This window comes from Nilaparvata lugens, chromosome 8 (genome assembly GCF_014356525.2).
Source record: "Nilaparvata lugens isolate BPH chromosome 8, ASM1435652v1, whole genome shotgun sequence".
Taxonomy (NCBI): domain Eukaryota; kingdom Metazoa; phylum Arthropoda; class Insecta; order Hemiptera; family Delphacidae; genus Nilaparvata; species Nilaparvata lugens.
The window spans coordinates 3,729,497-3,753,035 of NC_052511.1; the positions used below are offsets into that span (position 1 = coordinate 3,729,497).

Genomic DNA, 23,539 nt, shown 5'->3' on the forward strand with positions numbered 1-23,539 from the left:
TTGAAGTGAAAATACACTTACTTTTGTAGTGACGATCATTTCGACCTGTTGTTGGTCATCATCTCGATTTGAGTCTGATAATGACCAACAACAGGTCGAAACGATAGTCACTGCAAAAGTAAGTGTATTTTCACTTCGAAAGTGTTTCTTAAAATTCAAGTATAATTTTAACAGTGAAAAAGTATGGATATACAACAGAGTATTCATTTATCTCATTCATTCAAGTTACCGTACACATCTACAAAACAAGAAAATGTTTGTAAGATAAACAACAGGATTCTATGAAATGAGGAGTTAAAGAAAGTTACATAGAGTTGAGAGATTACACAATCCCTTGCTGAAAATAATTCATTCAAAACAAGAGAGTTACCCTAAACCAAATTTGTTCAAAAAATATAGCATTCTTCCTGTAAACGATAACAGTAAAAGTTGCGACATAAACGTCCTATACCATGGGATATCTACTTAGGCTATTGTTCATCTATGATAAAACCTTCTAAAGAAGGTTTGACTGGAGGAGTCAAGTTTTACATTGTATTTTTATAAGAAAAAAAAACATAGAAATAGTACATTGATATAATCAATTAGTGATCTCAAAATAATTAGTTTTAATTCAAATCATATCATCGCTATTGTTTCTCTATGGTTTTATCATTTGTCATTTTCGCTTTGTTTATTATTCTTCATATTTTGTTTGTAAGATTTAGTTTATAAGCGTATTTTTCATTTTTGTTTGTTATATTTTCTGTAATAAACTCCCTTCTTCTGGGGGTATCAGGAGGATGGAAAAAGAAAATAATTATTATTTTACAAGTAGCTCTCTATTTTTTTCAATTCTCATTTATTCATCTGTTAATTTAATTTTCTTGAATTAGTTTGCGGTGGTGAGCTAGAAGGCCCCAACGGTGAGATCTCCACTTGGGACATCGACCCGGATCAGAGGCTGGCTCTCCACTCGGGCATGGTTTGCGAGTGGCACGTCAAGGTGAGGCCAGGGCGCACCATTCAGGTCCAATTCGACAAGCTCGACATACCTCAGGCGCCGGGCAAGGCTTGTGGCACTGACTATGTTCTGGTGAGTTGGAAAATTACATCAAATTACAAAAAAAAACGTATTTATTACGGGAGAAAAAAGAACATCACTTAAGCCTGGTTTTCACTAGTAGAGTTAATGGTTGAGTTACTGGCAACCTAAGGCTCAACTTACACGAGAGAAGAGACTGGACTCTAGTGGAGAGCATGTGTTTCCAAATGGTGACACTCAGACCAGTCGATTCTAGTCTCCGCGATGTCACCATTTGGAAACACATGCTCTCCACTAGAGTCCAGTCTCTTCTCGACCTGAGTCGTGTTAGTGTGAGTTGAGCCTACCCCTACCGAGCTAACTCTACTCTACTTACTTGGTCGAGTAACTGTTTTCACTATAATTGAGAATAGTAGGTAAAGTGTGTTGTTGTCTATAGTGAGGTCCACGTTATAATGGCATTGTTTAATTAACAATGGTAGTGCTATCCTTGTTTATCATTCAACAAAGCGGATAGTGCTATCTCTTTCTCGCTTTGCTCTGTTGCCAGATCGACTTTTAACAAAATATTAAATCTAAATTATGAAAATTCATTATGAAATTATTATATTGGAAAATATAACTTTATGCTTAATAAAATATAATTGATTATTTTAAGTGAGAATAAACAGTTGATATTACATCAATAAACCTGTATCAGCTATCGTCTATAGAAGGCATTGACAAGTCCGAGGATCGGTAACGTTGTTCTTCTATCTTTATCCAATGTCATTATAACGTGGACCTCACTATAGTAGAGTTAGTGGTCGAGTAACTGGCATACTAACTCTACTCTACTTACTTGGTCGAGTGACTGTTTTCACTACAATTAAGAATAGTAGGTAAAGTGTATTGTCTTGTGAACAGAACTAAACTGACTTAAATTGTCAATACTTTTTAATGAACTAACACTTATCAACACTTTTATAAATTTTAATAAATTAATACTATTTAGTAGATAACAATGCTTCTTAAACTTGATAGCCTACGGCACGACTCTACTCTACTAGCTCGAGACTGTTTTCAGCAGCATAGTACTGGTAGAGTAGAGTGAGAAGCGGTGGTGGGGGAAGGCAAGTGGTAGAATACTATCCCACGGTGCTATCCCACTCTACTAAGAACTAGTACTCTACCATGAACGTTTTCATTGGGAGAGTTCACAAGATATTTAGTGCTTGTCCAGGGAACTCTACCACTAACTCTACTAATATCTTCTTCTTCATTCTTCCACTGAATTTGTTTGTATCTTTCTCCTTTTCACTGAATATTTTCCGTATCTTCTTCTCGCTTTCCATTGAATGTTTTTGTATCTTCTTCCTTTTTACTGAATATTTTTGTATCTTCTTCTCCTTTTCCACTGAATATTATTGTGTATCTTCCTCTCTCTTCCACTGAATGGTTATGTATCTTCTTCTTTCTTCCACTGAATATCTTTGTATCTTCTCCCTTTCCACTGAATATTTTTGTATCTTCTTCTCTCTTCTCACTGAATATTTCCCTATCTTCTTCTCCCTTTTCTCTGAATATTTGTGTATCTTCTTCTCCCCTCCACTGAATATGTGGTTATCTTCTTCTTTCTTCCACTGAATATATGTGTATCTTCTCCCTTTCCACTGAATGTTTTTTCTATCTTCTTCCTTTTCACTGTATATTTTTGTATATCATCTTTCTTTCCACTGTATATTTCTGTATATTCTTCTTCCTTTAGCTGAACATTTTATCTTCATTCCTCAAAAACTTGTCATTCTTGAAACTCTATGTTCCACAAAAAATTTTGATACAATTGTTTCTCAATTAATTCTCTTTTATTTTCTCTTCCAGTTGAAAAATGGCGAGACATATTCGTCACCGAACCTGGGTGTTGGAAAGTATTGTGGCACTTCCATTCCTGTTCTGCCTGATACATCTAGCAACCATCTCTATGTCAAATATCCTAACCTGCCACAAGCCAGGGTAAGGTATTCGAAAAAAGTCAATTACTATTTATTACTGAGATCATAAATAATCAGGCACATAATGAATCAGAACAGATAATACAATGATAAAACTATTTTATCTCAATCATGAGAATGTTCAGGGTGTGCGGCAGCGAAACTTCTTTTTTTTAAGTAAATAAAACTCTTTGTATGGATCAGAAAAGAGATAAATCAGAAAGTTTGTATTTATTGACCGATCGAAGTGAGGTCCAAAATTCAAGTCGACAGTTTTGCATTTCTCTTTATATCTATGTGTTTTTATGTTCCGCTTTTACGGCAAAACGCAGCAATAGATTTTCATGAAATTTGACAGGTATGTTCCTTTTTAAATTGCGCGTCGACGAATATACAAGGTTTTTGGAAATGTTGCATTTCAAGGATAATATAAAAGGGAAAGGAGCCTCCTTCATACGCCAATATTAGAGTAAAAATCAGACTATGGAATTATTCATCATAAATCAGCTGTCGAGTGGATTATATAAATTGCATCAGGACCTCCTATATACTACCGGACCTGAACCTAGAGAAAAAATGGCCGCCGTATGTGGTGGTCTTATAGAAATTACTACTAAGAAAAAATCACTAATCAGCTGTTAGAGAGCGTCTCAGTTCATCAAAATCTCAGTTCGTCCAGTTCCCGTTTAAAATATCATTGCCAGCCACCACTTACGGCGGCCATTTTTTTCGTAGGCGCAGGTCCGATATATAGGAAGTACTGATTCATGCAATGACGCATGAAATTCAATATCTCAATGTAACTTAGTGAAAAACAGCTGTTGTGTGGACTATTAATTGTGAGGCATGCAATTGATAACTTGAAGTAGCATAGTATTTTCTCCCGACTTTTCTCTGCTTCAACTCGGTAAGCTTTCGATGATAGTAGCATAGCTGTTTACATCAAATTATTAGCATTGTCGATACAACCCAAACAGCCATTAGTCGTTTATACACCGATATCTCGCCGTCACGACAGGATAGGACAGAATTTACTCTGATGGACAGTATTGGAGGAGACTGTGGTTTATAACTGCGCGAGGTCTACTGTTCACAGAACTACTAGATTTTATGATCAGATATTTTATTATAGATTAAGATTTATTATAGATTTTTTCTCTGGTTTAGGGCTTCAAACTTCTCTACCGCGAAGTGACCACGAACTGTGGATGGGACGTGAAGCTGGCAAATAACAATGACACTCAGATAATTTCAACTCGTAACTATCCCTCTACACCCGACCCACACTCTGAGTGCATCTGGAGGGTGACGGCCCCCCCTGGAAGGTCCATTCACATCGACTTCCTTGACAAACTCACTAGTGGACATACGGAGTGAGTGAATCAAATCAAATTCTATTAATTTTCTAACATTTTTACTTTCCTTGCTCTATTACCATAGGTAATGAAAGTATTGCTTTCCGAAAAAAATTAATGTACCCCAATTTATAAATTTCTATACGTTTCAAGGTCCCGTGTGTGTTGTCGTTTCAATGTTGTGTGTGTGTATGAGTGTATGTGCGTTTGTGTACACGATATCTCATCTCCCAATTAACGGAATGACTTATAACTATAAGGATCCAACACGAACAATTTCGATCAAATTCAATGCAAGATGGCGGCTAAAATGGCGAAAATGTTGTCAAAAACAGGGTTTTCGCGATTTACTCAAAAAAGGCTCCAACGATTTTGATCAAATTTTTACCTAAAATAGTCATTGATAAGCTCTAACAACTGCCACAAGTCCCATTTCTGTAAAAATTCCAGGAGCTCCGCTCCATCTATGCAAAGTTTGATATTAGATTCCCAATTATCAGGCTTCAGATACAATTTAAACAAAAGAATTCAAGTGTAAAAGATTCAGCATGAAAATCTCTACAATTAGTGTTCATTTTTGACCTAAAATTGAAAATAAGCTCGAAATACGAGAAAATGTGATTATTCAATTGCAAACTGTTGATTCTATTAGAATCATTCACTATGAAGATATAACAGACTTCGTGTGTCTCCAGCGTTATTGTCCTGTCACCAGCTGGCTTAGATCTTTGAATAGTAGACTTGAGATGCGCGGGAACACTAGCGTCAGGTGATCAATTTTCATAACGGCAAGGAAAGTTGAGTGAGTGCGCCACACCAGATTTTTCAAGTGACTAAGCCTCTCCATAGTGGTATATTTTCCAGTAGATGGACATGTTGAGCGAGTAAATATTTCAATGTCTATTAATTCTCGAATATTATTCAAGTGACAACTTAGGTGAGTGAGTAAATACTTCAAATATAAGTGATAATCTCACTAGTGGAGACATATCGAGTGAGTTAATACTCCAAATTTCTATTGATTCTCGAATATTTTCCAGTAGAGGGACATGTTGTGTTAATACTTCATTGTCAATCAATTCTCGAATATTATCCAAGTGTCCAACTCACTTATGTAGTGTTAAGATCGGAGTTGCTATCCTTGTCTAACAAAGCAGATAACCCTATACTTTTCCAACTTCGTAGACTGATAATTTTTCAACAATGTAGAAATATTATTATTAACAAAATATTTTATCTTATGAAATCCTTGTCTATCATTGAACAAAGCGGATAGCACTATCTCTTTCTCGCTTTGCTCTGTTGCCAGATCGTCCTTTAACAATGTAGAATTAATAATTAATCCACAAAATATTCTATCTTATTATGAAATGTATTATTTATCATTGAACAATTTATTCTCTTGACGAATGAGATATAATTGATTAATTTCAACAAAAATGAACAGTTAATATTACATCAGATATACCGGTATCAGCTATCTTCTATAAAAGGCAGTGACAAGGAAGAGAATCAGCAACGATGTTCTCCTATCTTTCTCAATTAATATTATAACGTGAACTTCACTATAGAATCTTTTTATGAAGTTTGATTTGATTAATATAGTCAAATAATATTTATACAAATTTGAACGTGGAAAATGTTCAAATGTCTATTTGAGTAATAAGTCAAATAGCATTTATATAAATTTGAATTTATACACGTGGAAGATATGCTTCCGACTACTATGCCAGTGGTTTTTATGTTTTTTTCGTCAGATTAATACTGATATATAATTGACACTATTACTATTAATCAATACTATTATTATTTATTAATTATTATTTTACAAAGGCGACTTTCTAGAAGTATTTTAAGCCTAGGTGATGGTGATGGGATGAATGATAATACAATGAAGGTAGAGTTATGAATGAATAATAATTATAGGTTATGCTATCCACTTGAATTGATTTACTAATTACTATAAGTGATTTTCTTCAATTTTAGCTGTACCCGTGAGTATGTAGAACTGAGAGACGGAGGCACTGAAACATCTTATCTGATGGGAGGCAAGAGACACTGTTACACAACTCCTTCCTTCAAAATCACCAGTGGAAACATGCTTTGGATAAAATTCTTCACTGACGAGGAAGCCACTATGGATGGATTCAGGATAAAGGTTTCGCTGAGTGAGTAGAATATTTAGATAACTTGCAAGTATCTGTAATGAGACTGTCTTCCACCATACTGGCTATATTGAATATCCTTTATTTCCTCAAATATTACATTAAAAAAGTATCACAACATGGTCGGGAGAATAGAAATACGGTCATATTCTTTGTAAGACACTATTGGATATTATACAAGACACTACTTCCCATTTTTTTTTCCAGACTTTAAATGAATTCAAGTAATCATTCAAACTCCTTTGTTCCCTGGACATAAGATACTATTGGGTATTATACAGAGAGTTTGAAAAGTCACTGTGCACCAAGTATTTCATTTCTATAAATATAGTGCACAGTGACTTTCCGAACGCCCTGTACTAGACACTACTTCCTCTTTCTTCCCAGAATAAATTTAAATAATTATTCAAACAATTACTTTTAACCTAACTATAGTTAAACTACAAAAATAGTCCAATGAAAATTGAAACAGACCAATGTAACTTTGCCAAATAAGAGCTGATCAACGTTGTCCACAGCTGATTATAGATGCGAATGAATATTCGGTGTGATTTGCAGCATTTATTTTGATTTTCGTTTAATAATTATTAATATCGGGACACCGAGCTTCGCTCGTTATTTTTATTTATTGATAAACAGAACACAATTCTCTAAAATGATCGTGTTTATATTTTACAGCTAGCTATACGTCAGCTTATGAATTTCGGGGATGCGATATTTTGATTTTTTACATACTCACTTTTTTTACTTTCTACAGCTGTTTCAGCCAAGGATGAATTATCCTTTTAATGTCGTTCAGCAAGTTTTCTCTAGGATGAGACCTAGTGCAATCGGATCTTTATATCATAAACCTACTATGTTCCAAATTTCGTGAAAATCGTTAGAGCCGTTTTCAAGATCCGTTAAACATAAATAACCAAATATATAAATACAGAAATTGCTCACTTGATATAATAAGATAATATATAAAAATGAATATCTGTTTGGGTGTTAGTTAGTTTGTTTGTTTGTTCCCTATAGACTCGAAAACTACTCGTCAGAACGGCATGAAACTTTGGGAATATGTTGTGTGAATATTGGGGATGGTTTCTGCCCAGAAATTTTAATATTGTGGCTAATAATTATTATTTATTAATCCATTTTACAGACCTATGTTTTGGCCGAGCGGCTACCTATAATTTAGCATCTAAAGTCACCCTGTGATAAATTGTGTACTGGTATTAAAACGGTAGTTTGGAGTTGAAGTTAGTGTAGTTGTTTGGTACCAGCTGTAGATAGTTCCTTAGAAGACCTATACAAATAATTATCACTCCCCTATCATTGAGAAACTGGAAAATGTTGGGAAAGAATTATTCATCTCATGTTGTTCTTATTACATTTATTAACTACTGAAGAATGACAGACTAAATTAATTTTTTTTTTAATTTAGCTTAGTTTATATCCATCCTAAATTGGAAGATGGAAAGAATATGGAACTCTGTGTAATTCATCGTACATCGCATATTTCCTGGACCATCAATTGACAATTAACAACTATAAAAACATTAAATTCATCTTTGAAACATTGATTTAACCTATCTCCTTTTTAATTCAACACTTTACCGATAGATACTACTACCAATTGATTGAGAAGAATATGTTTTCGGAATAATAAATGCTGCATGACTAAGTACATAGGAAGTCCGTATTGAGATGTAAATAAAAATATTGATATTATCTGATAAAATTCATGATTCACCAAATAAATTCAAGTGTGACATGAGATACATTGACTTTTTGGCGGTACGAAGTTCGCCGGGCAAGCTAGTAATTATTATTATTAATGCATCAGTATTTTTATAATACACCTGACGAATTGGCAACGTCTATGGGTGCGGGGGTGAGGAGGTACTCAGTCGTTCAAATTTCCATCGGACTATTTCCGTACGGTTGACTATAGTATACTACCAACACAGCTTGGTTCCACAATAGAGAAATCAAGGGTGCAAATTTCTCAATTCTTATTTTATGATTTTACTCATTCTCTAAACAATTTGAGATTCAGATGAGAAGTACATACTTCAGAAAATAAGCTGTCGAGTATGATTTCTTTCCAACTGATTCACTACGTTGCTCTCCTTTTTTACAGGACCCAAGACACTCTCATAAGACACTCTATAATAACATGACACTATATAACTGAGCAACACATTTACCGAAGTCTCAACTCTTATAATATTTTAAGTTTGTTTATTGGTCCTGCAAAACTATTTCTTTAATATGTGAATGTTCCCTATTTTAGTAATAATAATGTGAAATATTTCTTCTATGTTTGGTTTTGAATCATCTAAATTTAAAAATCTACTTTGTGAAAATAATTAAGGACTGAAATTTTAAATTGAATTGATAAATAAAAATGCAAAAAGACCTATAGCCATCCTCGGTAATTAAAGAATCATTTGACAATTTTCCAGTTAGTCAGTTCAATAGTACAGACATGATGTGAATATTTTCTAGTTAGTTAGAATAATGTGAAATTTTCTTCTATGTTTGGTTTTGAAGCATCTAAATTTAAAAATCTACTTTGTGAAAATAATTAAGTACTGAAAATTCTATGAAGTGAACAACAAAATCTAAATTTAAAAATCTACTTTGTGAAAATAATTAAGTACTGAAAATTCTATGAAGTGAACAACTATAAGACAACCAATTTCGGACTAGGTGTAACCTCATCTAAATTTGGGAGAGGAATAGCACAAGGTTGCCTAATTTCTTCTCTCCCTATCATTTTGATGATGTACTCATTGTATGAATCAATAAAGAATTATTGTTATGTGTTTTCTTTGACTAGATCTATGTGGAGGCACTTTCTACACCCCCAACACGGGGCTGATAGAATCGCCCAACTACCCCGAGAATTATCCTCGAAACACCTCATGCCAGTGGCGACTACTGGCCCCAGGCAGTCACTCGTTCAGTTTACGTGTGCCTCAGCTCAACCTGCCTGGCTTCCGAACCGTCAACTGCGACCGAGCACCTGACAAACTCAAGGTCTTGTGGAATGTGCCTGATTTGGCTGATAGGAGTCGCTTTGTCATTGGTAAGTTGAGGCTCTTTCTTCATTCTTTGGAGAGAATGTCAACGTTACAAATTTAATAATTATTATTAAACGAAAATCCCAATTAAATGCTGTAAATCACCCCGAAGACTTCTGCTACTGCAAATATTGACAACAGGGTAAACAGCTAGATGGAAATTCGATGTGCGCTACAATACAAAAAAATCTGGTGTGGTACACTCACACAACTTTCCTTGCTCATATTCGAAACTACAAATCAGACTTTTGTATATGTGTATAGATAATTGTTTTCAGAGTACTTTTTCCTTTGTGTAAATTGTGAAATTCAATGATTTTTTAGTCGTCATTTTTTTAAAGTCGTCAAAACAGCTGTTCTACAGATGAAATCTCGACTATATGTGTTCTTTTATGAACTGCTCTACCTACCTACCTCATGCACGAGAAGGAGGTTACAAAGTCCATTTCTCAAGGATGGGGTGGACCCCCATTAGTTTCCCAGAAAGGAGACTCATGCCAGTTAATAGAGCTGATAAATAACTATACAGAGTATGAATTTGAAAAATCGGTCAAGTTATTTTGAAAAAATCGTGAAAAACATGGTTTTTTTAGTAATTATCCGCCATTTTTCTCAAGAATATTACGGAGCTCCTGCAATTTTCCAAGGAAAAAACTCATTTCATTTGATAGGACTTATGAATAGCTACCCATGGCTTGAATTTGAAGAAAATCGTTAGAGCCGTTTACGAGAAAACCGTTAAAAACCTGGTTTTTGGTCATTATCCGCCATTTTTCTCAAGAATATTACGGAGCTCATGGAATTTCCCAGAAATGAGACTCATGCCAGTTGATAGTGCTTATGAATATCTATCCATGGTATGAATTTGAAGTAAATCGTTAGAGCAGTTTTCGAGAAAACGGTGAAAACATGGATTTTTAGTCATTATCCGCCATTTTTCTCAAGAATATTACGGAGCTCCTGGAATTTCCCAGAAATGAAACTTATGCCAGTTGATAGGGCTTAAAAATAGCTATCCATGGTATAATTTGAAGAAAATCGTTGGAGCCGTTTTCGAGAAAACCGTGAAAAACATGGTTTTTTAGTCATTTTCCGCCATTTTTCTCAAGAATATTACGGAGCTCCTGAAATTTTCCCAGAAATGAGACTTATGCTAGTTGATAGGGCTTATAAATAGCTATCCATGATATAAATTTGAAGAAAATCGTTAGAGCCATTTTCGAGAAAAACGTGAAAAACATGGTTTTTAGTGATTATCCGCCATTTTTTCCGCCATCTTGAATTGAATTTTATTGAATTTCTTATTGTCGGTCCTCATGGTATAGGGACCTTAAGTTTAAAATTTCAAGTCGATCGGTTAATTAGGAATGGAGTTATCGTGTTCACAGACATACACACACACACATACACACACACACATACACACACCACACACACCACACACACACCACACACACACACACACACACACACACACACACACCACACACACACACACACACATACACACACACAGACCAATACCCAAAAATCATGTTTTTGGACTCAGGGGACCTTGAAACGTATAGAAAACTTGAAATTGGGGTACCTTAATTTTTTTGGAAAGCAATACTTTCCTTACCTATGGTAGTAGGGCAAGGAAGTAATAATTATTTGTTTCCCGGGAATTTTTCTCCATTTGTTCCCGGGCTGACAAATAATTTTTGTATAGAAGCGCTCATCGAATTTCCATCTAGCTGTTCACCCTGTTGCCAATATTTGCGGTAGCAGAAGTCTTCGGGGTGATTTACAGCATTTTTTCATTCATTTTTTTCATCCCACTGACCACCTATGAAAGGGGTATAAGGATTTGTCAATTATAATCTAAGTCGTCAATCTTTGCATTCCATAATGCAAAAAGAATTCCTCACTGGAATAAGGACAAACCTGCAACAACTCCTCCCTCACCTTAATTCTGAACTTTTCACCTGTAAGAGCCTTTACGCGTGTTGGCAATGAATTATAAAGCCGAATTACTGCACTCTTTACCCCCCTCTCATACATACCAGTTCGATGAATGTCATCTCTGAGGTTTTGTCTATATCTGGTATTGTATGAGTGGAACAACTCTCCTGTATTGAACCTATCTTTATTCTTATCAATAAAACAAAGAGCCTCCAAAATATATACACCTGGTAGTGGGAGAATCTTTAACTCTTTGAAATAACCTCTACAACTTGCTCTAATAGATTCACCCACCATCACTCTAACTGCCCACTTTTGAATCCTAAATATATATGTATTGCGTGAGTTGAATTGCTCCAAAATATAACACCGTATGAAAGAAGAGAATGGAACACGGCAAAATAAACACTTCTAAGCGTTCCTGCATCCAATTTCTTCACGGTTCTAAGAACAAATACTGTCGAGTTTAGTTTGCTTTTTAGTTGGTCTAGATGAGGTCGCCAGGAGAGTTCAGAGTCCAGCACTACTCCAAGTACCTTTGCCTCGTTTGCTGAACCTATGTTACCATCTCTCGTATCCAATACTGCTTCCCGAGCCGTTCTGAATGGAATCTGCATGGAACCTGAATGGAGTCTTATTGTAATTTAGTACCAACATATTTGAGGCCAGCCATTCTTCTAGTTTCTGAAGAGCTCTTCTACTTTCAGATTCCATATCATGCTGACTCATGCTGACATTTAATTGAGAGTTTCATTCAATAATAATAATTAATGGACAATAGTTTTAAATCAAGCTGATTTATAATCATTACCAATCACCAATCGGATTAAGCTGAAAAGTACTGTATTTTTTGTGAGTGGTATCTTGTCACTTGTTAACGTGTCGTTCTATATTTTTGTAGATATATTATAAGAACTAGCCATGAGGCTCGCTTCGCTCGCTATATCCGTCTAGCCAGGGGGGCTCCGCCCCCTGGACCCCGACTGGATAGTCCAAAAATGAGATCAGCGGGCTCGCTTCGCTTGCCTGCATTTTTCATTTGAGCATGCTTCATTCCATCAGAAAGTCAAAGTACTGAGAAAACGCAGAAAAGCTGAGAAAAACGTTGGAAAAACGCTGATTTTGGGCGTATCTCTAATGAAATATTAAATAAGTCACCCCATCACGAAATTTTTAGACCTCTGTACCGAATTTGAATATTTTCTGTCTTATTACTTGATGAAAGAACTGAGAAAACGCAAAAACCCGCTAATTTTGGGCGTACCTTTGGCGTTATTTCAAATTCCTTATAACACAATTACACCCCAGCTGTGCATTATTACACCCCAGGTGAGCTTCTGTAGTAAATTTGAGCATTTTCTGTTCATTAATTGTCCTCGATAAATGTGAGAAAGAGCAAGAAAACGCTGGAAAAACGCTAATTTTGGGCGTATCTTTGACGTTATTGCAAATTCCTTCGAACACAACATTATTACACCCTAGCTGAGCTTTTGTACTAAATTTGAAGAATTTCTGTTCATTTGTTCTCGATAAATCTTGGAAAAAACGCTGGATAAACGCTAATTTTGGGCGTATCTTCGACGTTATTGCAAATTTATTTTAACAAAAGGGTGTAATAACCCTAGCTGAGCTTTTGTACTAAATTTGAACTATTTCTGTTCATTTGTTCTCGATAAAGCTGAGAAACGTTAAAAAAAATGCTGGAAAAACGCAGATTTTGGGCGTATCTTTGGATTTTTTTTCAAATCCGTTCTTAGTGCGCCTCTAAAGGGCCAACTGAACATACCTACCAAATTTGAACGTTTTTGGTCCGGTAGATTTTTAGTTCTGCTAGTGAGTGAGTCAGTGAGTGAGTGCCATTTCGCTTTTATATGTATAGATAATTATTATTGAACGAAAATCCAAAGTTAAATACTGTAAATCACCCCGAAGACTTCTGCTACTGAAAATTTTTACAACAGGGTTAACAGGCTAGATGGAAATAAGATGAGAGCTAATATCCAAAAATTATTTGCCAGCTCAGGAATTGATCCCGATACCTACTAGAATTCCCATCTATAGTGAGGTCCACGTTATAATGGCAGTGGAGAAAGATAGGAGAACAACGTTGCCGATCAGGTCTGTCTTGTCAATGCCTTCTATAGACGGTAGCTGATACAGGTTTATTGATGTTATATTAACTGTTCATTGTCGTTTAAAATGAACAATTATATTTTATTGAGCAAGAAATTATATTTTTCAATAATTTAATAATGAATTAATTACATAATTAAGATGAGATATTTTATTAATTGATTATTAATTCTACAATGTTAAAAGATGATCTGGCAACAGAGCAAAGCGAGAAAGAGATAGCGCTATCCGCTTTGTTGAATGATAGACAAGGATAGCAATACCATTGCTAATCAAACACTGCCATTATAACGTGGACCTCACCATAGCTGTTTACCCTGTTGTCAATATTTGCAGTAGCAGAAGTCATCGGGGTGATTTACAGCATTTAATTGTGATTTTCGTTTAATAATAATTAGCATTTGAAGAAATGCAACTTCTATTGGAAATTAGAGAACGCTGGCCAGTTCAGAACGGCAACATCGCGCCGCTGTATCCCTTTCTTTCTCTGCTGTGCATGTTTCTCCAAGTCAAAAGTAATTTTGTACGGAGTATAATTGTTGAATTTTATTTGCAGGCGATTCAAACACAACATCAAGAACTATCTGCAACTCAAATCATTCTCCGACCGAGGTGATACACTCGCCTGGCAACGAGGTTTTTATCACCTTCCAGTCATCCCCTGACTCCATCGAGGCGATGCCAAGGAGTTCGGTGAGCTCTGTACTCGGACCTCCCCCATTCAGCCCCGGCCCCTTCTTCCACCCCAGGCTGTCGCTCTACACGAACCGTATGTTCACCAACAGGGCACGACTAACATTTCTCAGGGATCAGCTGGCAGCTGGACGCATGCTCAGTAGCACTCAATTTGGCAGCAACAAACTGGTGTTTTTGGTTGAGTTCAACCATACTGCCCAAGGTAAATATAGGTTATATTTACAATTTTTTATAAATTTCGGCCTTTAGAGGATATTGTTGACCGAGCGAAGTGAGGTCTAAGTTGATGTGTTGTCAATGTCAATGATTTGTCAATGTTGATGTATTGCTGTCAATTTACTATGCACACATTCAAAGTCATTTGGCATATGGCATAGTGGTTTGGGGACACTCGTCTGAAATGAAAAAGCTCATGATTTTACAAAAAAGAGCTGTGAGAGCTATTTTTAATGTCCACTGTAGAACTCATTATAAACCTTTGATCAGAGAGCTAAGAATACTAACGGTTCCATCTCTTTTTATTCTTGAGTGTCTGTTGTATGTAAAAAGTTACATGCATGAAATGCAGACAAATAATTACATTCACAATTATGGAACACGCCAGAAGACATTGTTCCATAGAAGTCAATGTAACTTACAACTAACTCTGAACAGTTTTCATGAATTTGGAAAGAAAATTAATAACTTGTTGCCAACGGAAGTCAGAGAATTAAATATGAGCAGTTTTAAAAAATGCGTGAAAGATATGTTGTGGGAGCTTTGTATCTATAGTGTTAATGAGTTTGTAGAATGTTTGACACTTGATAACACATCTATAGACATATAGAATATTATTGTTGTTGTCCTGTTTTTATATTGTTGATTTGTTATTACTATTATTATTGTTAGTGTTAAAAAACGTTACCATACTTATTCATGTATTGATGAATGAAGAATGTTATAAATTGCAAATGTACCTGACCTTGTTATACAATTTGTTTTGTAATGACAATAAACAATTTTGATTTGATTTGATAAGATTCAAGTCGACGGTTTGGCATTCCTCTCAATGTTTAAATGTTTATATGTTGCGCATTTACGGAAAAGGCGGTGATAGATTTTCATGAAATTTGACAGGTATGTTCCTTTTTTAATTGCGCGTCGACGTATATACAAGGTTTTTGGAAATTTTGCATTTCAAGGATAATATAAAAGGAAAAAGGAGCCTCCTTCATACGCCAATATTAGAGTAAAAATCAGACTATAGAATTATTCATCATAAATCAGCTGACAAGTGATTACACATATGTGTGGAGAAGCCAGTCTATTGCTGTATTTCCATAAGGTCTATAGTTTCAATCAGGTACTTGTGGATGAGAATACTGCGTGAGGTCTACTGTTCACAGAACTACTAGTTTTATTTCCCATGTCCTGAATTTCAATATTCTGCTGTTGTAGAAAAGCTTATATCAGAAGAACTGTAGACTCTTGGAGGAGAGAGATTGATTGAGGATTGAGTAGCTACTTTATTTATGTAGATTACAATATATACTGGCTTATACACTTATATACAATAGCTTACAATACAGCAAAATTATAGATGAATTTACATAATATTGACTAAGAAAATAATTATTGAACTACATATGATATGAAAAAGCAATTTGTAATATAATAACTATAGATAATTATATTGTTATGCATCTACATAAATTGGCGGAGCTTTGCACATATCAATGTCCATTCTTCGGAAAGAATATTAAAAATATCCTCCCCACTAACTCTCTACCAAATACTATATATATCTACCAGATACAAATATCTACCAAATACAAATATATCTACCAGAGAGAGAGAGAGAGAGAGAGAGAGAGAGAGAGAGAGAGAGAGAGAGAGAGAGAGAGAGAGAGAGAGAGAGAAAAATGAATAGGAGAAGAAGAAGAAAAATAATTCAACAAGGGAAGAGGAGAGTTAGAAGAAATGCGAGTAGAAGGAGAATAATATGAAGTTGAAGAAGGAGACGACAGGTTAAAAAGAAAAAGTTACACTTTTCTGCAACCGGGTGCATGTGTGTTCAATCGTGGAACACTACTACACTTTACATTTTCAAAATGTCTTCTAAACCCTGATAGACAAGTATAGCAACACCAATGGTAATCAAATCAAATACTGCCATTATAACCATGAATAGTATGCAGTCCCATCTATCATATACTAGTAGTTCTGTGAACAGTAGACCTCACGCAATATTCTCATCCACAAGTACCTGATGTCAACTGTTTTAAATGTTAACAAAATCAGTTCACGTTTGAATTTGTATTCCATAATTTAATTCCATAATATTTATGTTAATTTAAACAATGAATAGAATATTTTTCTATTGGAGAATTTATATACGATTTGAGTTCACTATATATTATAGTGCGTTTGTCCTTTCGGTCTCAAAATTTAATCGGTTTTTCAAAGTTTGGAATTTCAAGTTACAACTATTTGTAACTAATTTAATTCAATTTAAAACTTTTTTTTTAATTTGAAAATGATTTGTGTGTGATGAATTATGTGTTTTGAATTGTAAATTGAAGAATTTTGAAGTGATACATAACCTAACTACATTTGGACTGTTGTATAAATTAGAATTGGAACCGTTTTGGGCGATTTAGCCTGTGGTACTTTTCTGTAAGTTGTGTAATTCTGAATGATTGAATAAATATAATATTCATCCAGTTCCGTGATAATCTTTCCATCTAATGAAAACTATTTTATTTCAATCAAAAATATTCTAATTTCTTCAGCATTATTTGGTTTATTTGATTATTTTTAATCACCTATTAGAGTTTTTTTGAATGTGAGAATATTGATACTGATGGACACGCATAATAATACCATGACTGCAAAACAAAATATTGAAACCAAAGACCTTAAAGCTGCGATTAGACCAAATTTATTTACAAAATGTTAATCACTCAATCCTTATAGATTATATTGGATTGAACATAACTTATCATACACATGATGAACATGTGTGTTTGTCAACTTGCGTTCAATCTCATAGAATCTATAAGGATTAAGTTATTAACATTTTGTTAATAACTATGGTGTAAACCCAGCTTAAAGATGCATACCTCTTTAATGTCTTCGATTGAAACTATAGACCTTATACAAATACAGTAATAAGGTGCGTACAGACTTTCGCTCTGCTCCGCAACCGAACGTCACTCCAGCAGAGCGATTGATGATCGACCGGGGAGCAACAGTGGTTCGACCGGGGAACGCGAGAAGATCTAACATCTTCCGTAACGTTCATGATGGGTGCGGGGGCGGAGCGACTGTGGTTCGATGGAGGAACGAAGGCGATACGAGGGCGGAGCGTGCTCGGTGCGGGTTGGAAGCGCGTATATGTGTACGCAGCTTTAGACTGGCTTCTCCACACATCTGTGTAATCACTTGTCAGCTGATTTATGATGAATAATTCTATAGTCTGATTTTTACTCTAATATTGGCGTATAATGAAGGAGACTCCTTTTTCCTTTTATATTATCCTTGAAATGCAAAATTTCCAAAAACCTTGTATATACGTCGACGCGCAATTAAAAAAGGAACATACCTGTCAAATTTCATGAAAATCTATTACCGCGTTTCGCCGTAAATGCGCAACATATAAACATTAAGAGGAATGCCAAACTGTCGACTTGAATCTTAAGATATGATAAACGAACGCGCAACTCACTTTTTAAAAAGATTTATTTAGTGAATAAAACACATACATAATGGCAGCATGACTATTGGTAACGGAATGACACGAGAAATAATCTTACAGAGGTTTAAATACTAGTACAAAGTGCTTACTCTACAGTTCCTAAATCTATTGTCTTTTATATATATAACTCCTCCCCCCTTAAGATGAAGGTGTCCTCACCTTCATAAGGGTAGCTGGGGTGTAAGAAATATTTTAGATTTTTCTAAGTGAAATTGAACATTATCTAATTTCTTGTCTGGAATTACAAGTTTGTTATTGAATACATGAGAATGAAAAACTACATATAATATAATAAGTATTAAGCACGCCATTAATATATAAACTACATATTCTGATAAGTTGCTACTAACTACAAAATCTTCAAGAATCAGTAATGGCTCTAAATAAGTATTTGCCTTATGTATTTCTTCAAAAGTAAAATTAGTGATTATTTTATTTTCATAAGTCGGTACTTCAGTAGGATATAGAACATTACTTTCCCAAAATGTATAAGGTTTACTAAAATTTAATAATGCTTCATCTTTTTCAAGGGCTATTAGTTGTGTAGATTTTGGATATGTTACAATATTTCTTGAGCCGTGAACAATTGAACTCTTGCTGATGTTAAACATTAAATATTGGTTTATAATCGGAATATATTTAATAAAAGAACTATACCCTTTGATAACTAAAGTCCTACAGCTATTCAATTTCTTATCACTAACCAATTCTTCTACACACTTGTTAACAACTTGTGTGGCATTTCTACAATAATAATTATTATTCAATAACTGGCAATCGCCTTCATACAATTCATGGCCTTTAATAACTAATGATGGATCAACATGTATCGTAATTATTTCATTGTTCGTTTTTACAGGATAAGACAGCATAAAAAGTGTTTCGTACAAATTAGATTCAAGTGGCAATTCAATAAAATAAGAAATAATATCATTATGAATAGAACAATGAACACTTCCTAATTCCCATAGCACCTTAGGCTCATCGGATATCAATTGTAATTTAATAGCTCTGATGACACGCGCCATCTCGTCAAAAGTGAGGATGCTTGAATGAATTATGTTGAGTTTACAAAATTCCAAACTCGTTCCTATATCATCTATTCTATTGTGAATTATTGTTAGCGTGTCAAACAAAATATGATGCTGTTCATTCAGTTCTACAGAATCAAATTTACTGTTGACAGAATTAAAATAATTGTTAAGTTTCAAATTATTAGCGTGGATTACATCAATTCCATTGTTAAAGCGACTAATTAGATTTTTGTTGATTGAAACTTGATTCTTAAGATCATGTTCTAAACTAATTTCGTTGGAATGCACTTTTGTCAAAATTTCATCATATTTAGCTTTATCATCAGCATCCATATTTCCTGTTAACCAAGAAATAGCGGAACCTAATCCATTAAAAAGACCTCTTTTTATTCGAAATTTATTTAACAAAATATGATCGAATTTCATGGTAACTTGATCGAGATGTAATTGAAGTAATTTAATTTTTGTTTTATCGGTTTCTTTTCTATTTAACAATTGTATTGAATTTTTGAGTGTAGAAAGTTCATTTTGTAAAGCTGTAATGTTGATGTTATGCACGTAGGTGTAGGTTCTGTTAATGATGAAAGCATCCTGGATTCGGATGGGTACAACTCCTGCTGATCGTGAGAGGTCAGTCGTCTTGAATGCGTCTACTGGGGCCAGGTTGAGGGCTGCCAGGCTGACAATCAGGAGGGCGAAGTCTGCCAGTTTTAGACTTGTCTTGTGGCGGATCTTTGGGTTGTTTCGCCTTCGGCGGAGGTGTTCGTTCATCTGAAACAGAATTATCATTAGTTTTGTTCACTTTACGTGGTCGCTTAATGCGATTGGGATGAATCTTGAAGGGGCGTTTCTGGATCGCTCTTGAATTTGTCGCTAGATTGGTGTTCTTATCATATTTCACTTTGAAATATTTCGGCTTATTCTTCTTATTGAACGTCGTCTTGATGTACGGTTCATCCGGAATTTCAATCTCTTTTTCACGGTCTTGATTTACTTTTGTTGTTCTTGTCTCTTTCTCAGTTATTATTTTTCCTTTAACGAAATTGTGAATTGTTTTCAGTTTATCCAGATAATCATTCGTTCGTTCCTCTGTTACTAATGTATTAACCAAATCATTCATATATGGATTCTTCGAAACTCCATATGTAATCTCCATGGGTGTTAGTTTTAGATTGGAATTAAGCGTGTTGTTGAACGCTATCAGGGCTAATTTCATGTTTTCAAGTGTTGTCCTATTCTTGTTTTCCAATTGAAGAGCGTTGAGAAGTTCGATGAGGGTGGAATGCGCTCGTTCTAGAAGTCCTTGCGAATCAGGGTGGCCAGGCGTCACATAGTATGGTTCAATGTCATACAATTTGAAAAATTCTCGTAGGCTGTTATTATCGAATTCTCGTCCATTATCCATTTGTACTATTTGCGGAGTTGGAAAAGATGAAAGGTAGTCGAAAAGTATTTTCTGAATCTCGATTTGATTCAAACTTTCTAAGTGGTACGCTGCTAACCGTTTAGAAAAGCAATCTATTACCGTAAGAAATTTGATCTTATCGTACTGGAAAGTGTCTATCTGCAATTTTTCAAAAGGTTTGTGTGGTGTAGGAGCAACTTTATATTCTACTTGCACTGGGTTCCTATCATATTTTACTTTTAAACAAATTTGGCACTTATTAATGTAGGCTGTTATATCGCGAAGCATTGATGGCCAGTAGTAGGTTTTCCGAATATGATTGTAGCTTTCATTGATTCCTCGATGGCACGTTTTCCCACGGTGGTAGTTAGCGACAATGTCCTTCTGTTCTTCTCCATCAGTAACATCCAGATTGATCTTCTTGTAGCGTTTCAGTTTGACTGTTTGAAACGAGTCCGTTATGATATTAACAAAACTTGTATACATCACTTCATAATCAAGCTCGAGAGCGCCTTTCTTGTAACAATATATACCGTATGTTGTGTTCGGTAGAAGATATTCTAGGCATTTGTTCTTGATTTCTTCCTTATCAAACGGGTTAAGTATGTAAAAAGTCAATCTTGTTTTGTCAAAAATTTTCTGAATTTTCAGAGGATCGTTACCTCTTTCTAATATCAACTGATTATGTTCTACATTCATGATTTTGTCTTCTTCCATTATTGCAACTTGACTATTCGAACTATCCTGAGAGTGAATTGTTACACCTATACTTGCGGCATCGTCATTATTAGTATCTTGATTTCCATTTCCACATTCACGAAGAAACTCGTCCAAAACAACTCGACTGAGATCCTCTAAATCATCATCTGGTTCGGGGTTGAGCATGTTAACAGGGTGACTTGGAATGCGAGATAAGCTGTCAGCCACGAAATTCGTCCGGCCTTTCACGTATTTGATGTCGAAATCAAATTCTTCTAAATAGAGTTTCCATCTAATTAGTTTCGAATTGGGTTCCTTGATATTGTGTAACCATTGTAAGGTTTGTGGTCCGTTTGAATTAAAAATTTCCTTCCATACAGGTAAGGACGAAAGTGTTTGCATGCATAAACGATTGCTAGTAGTTCCTTCTCTATAGTTGATAAGTTTACTTCATGTTTATTTAGAGTACGGGATGCAAACGCGATTGGTAGGTCCTTCCCATCAAATATTTGAGAAAGAACAGCTCCCATTGCAAAGTTGCTCGCGTCACATGTGAGTATGAACTGACGAGAAAAATCAGGCAATTGTAGTATAGGTCCATTTTGTAACATAAGTTTCAATTTCTCAAATGCTGCTTGGAAGTCCTTATCGTGTGGATTGAATGGTTTTTCCTTACCTAAAACGGTGGTGAGTGGTTTTGCTATCTTTGCATAATCTCTAATCATTTTTCGGTAATATCCTGTAAGTCCTAAAAATTGTTTAACTTCTTTAGGAGTACGAGGTAAAGGAAAATTCTTCACTGCGTCTATTTTCATGGGGTTTGGTTGTATTCCGTTTTCTGAAATTATATGACCCAAGTACAACAGTTCGCGCTTGAAAAATTCTGTTTTATGAAGCTGGATTTTCAAGTTGTGTTCTTTTAATTTTTCAAATACTGATTTGAGGTGTTTCAAATGTTCAGTGAGGTTGTCAGAAAAAACAATAATATCGTCCATGTACACTAAAACATTGTCCATTTTCGCGAAAATCATGTCCATACACTTCTGGAAGAAACTGGGTGAATTCTTTAGTCCAAAGGGGAGGCGTAGAAATTCATAGTGGCCATTTTCAGTAGAAAAAGCTGTTTTCGGGATGGAGTCTGGGTGCAGTTCAATCTGGTGAAATCCTGATTCTAAGTCGATAGCAGAGAAATAAGTAGCACGTCCTATCTTTCCAAATAAGTCCTCAATGTTGGGCAAGGGATACTTATCATCTACAGTCTTGTTATTCAATTTTCGAAAATCTACAACCATTCTGATCTTTCGTTGTCCTGATGCATCCGCTTTCTTGGGTACGACCCAAATCGGGGAGTTGTAGGGAGAGTTTGAGTGTTGAATTATTTTGTTCCTTAAAAGTTTGTCTATTTCCAATCGAATATCTTCTCGGAAGATTTGGGGATGCCGGTAATTTTTCGTGTAAACTGGATTTTCATCTGTAGTAATTATCTTATGTTTCATTAAGTTCCTGCTACTTGATATCTCGTTTTCTAGTTTTACAATTTCAGGATACTGTTTTACTAATTTCAAGATGTTGTCTCTTTCCTCCTCATTCATATGATCTGTTCGTAGAAGATTTGGAATGTCATTTATAAGCTTAGAAAATTTCGATTTACATGAATCACTTATATCTGTACAATCAACTATAGTTTCTACTTGTTCAACCTCCATTGGCTCAGGACAAATGGTCGTAAGTTCATGGGCGAAAACTAAACACATACATTCATTACTATCTATATTAACAAGTCCTTCTTCAATTCTATATTTATCTGCATTTACTTCTTTAATTATTCCTAACGTCATATCCGAGGCTGACTTAACCGGGACCGAAATCACGTTGTAGCCTGGTTGCAATTTAACACTCTTATTATCGAACAAAAATAACAAATCTTTCTCTCCATCCTTATATTCTAGCTTATTATTATCAAAGTTTAATCGCATTTTATATGCACGCATGGTTTCATTCCCAAGCAGTATATCATACTTGGACGAAAAATCAAATATATACAGTTTTATCTTATGAGGTTTGGAAAATACATTCTCTATATTACAAAACACATACTCATTCCCTGTGCTTTCTCCAACGGGAGTTTTCACAATAAAATCCTCTTTGTGACGAGTTACGCCAGGAGAGACTAGTGAAGGATGAACATAGTTCTTTGCAGATCCGGTATCGACGAGCCATTTCCTATCCTTCTGATCTACAAAGTAAGGAAGCGATTTATTAAGGATGTTTAAGTCGAATCGCTGGGTGGGTCCGTTGCATATT

At 35.1% G+C, this 23,539-nt stretch overlaps 1 protein-coding gene across 1 annotated transcript in view; it reads left to right on the plus strand.

The window, feature by feature from the left end:
- The window catches only part of LOC111052170 (cubilin), a 231,266-nt gene that overhangs the window by 134,854 nt on the left and 72,873 nt on the right, over window positions 1-23,539 (plus strand). The window contains 6 exon segments of the mRNA XM_039435056.1: window positions 876-1,075; window positions 2,885-3,016; window positions 4,162-4,367; window positions 6,336-6,517; window positions 9,345-9,593; window positions 14,222-14,563. Coding sequence (XP_039290990.1) covers window positions 876-1,075; window positions 2,885-3,016; window positions 4,162-4,367; window positions 6,336-6,517; window positions 9,345-9,593; window positions 14,222-14,563 — 1,311 coding nt within the window.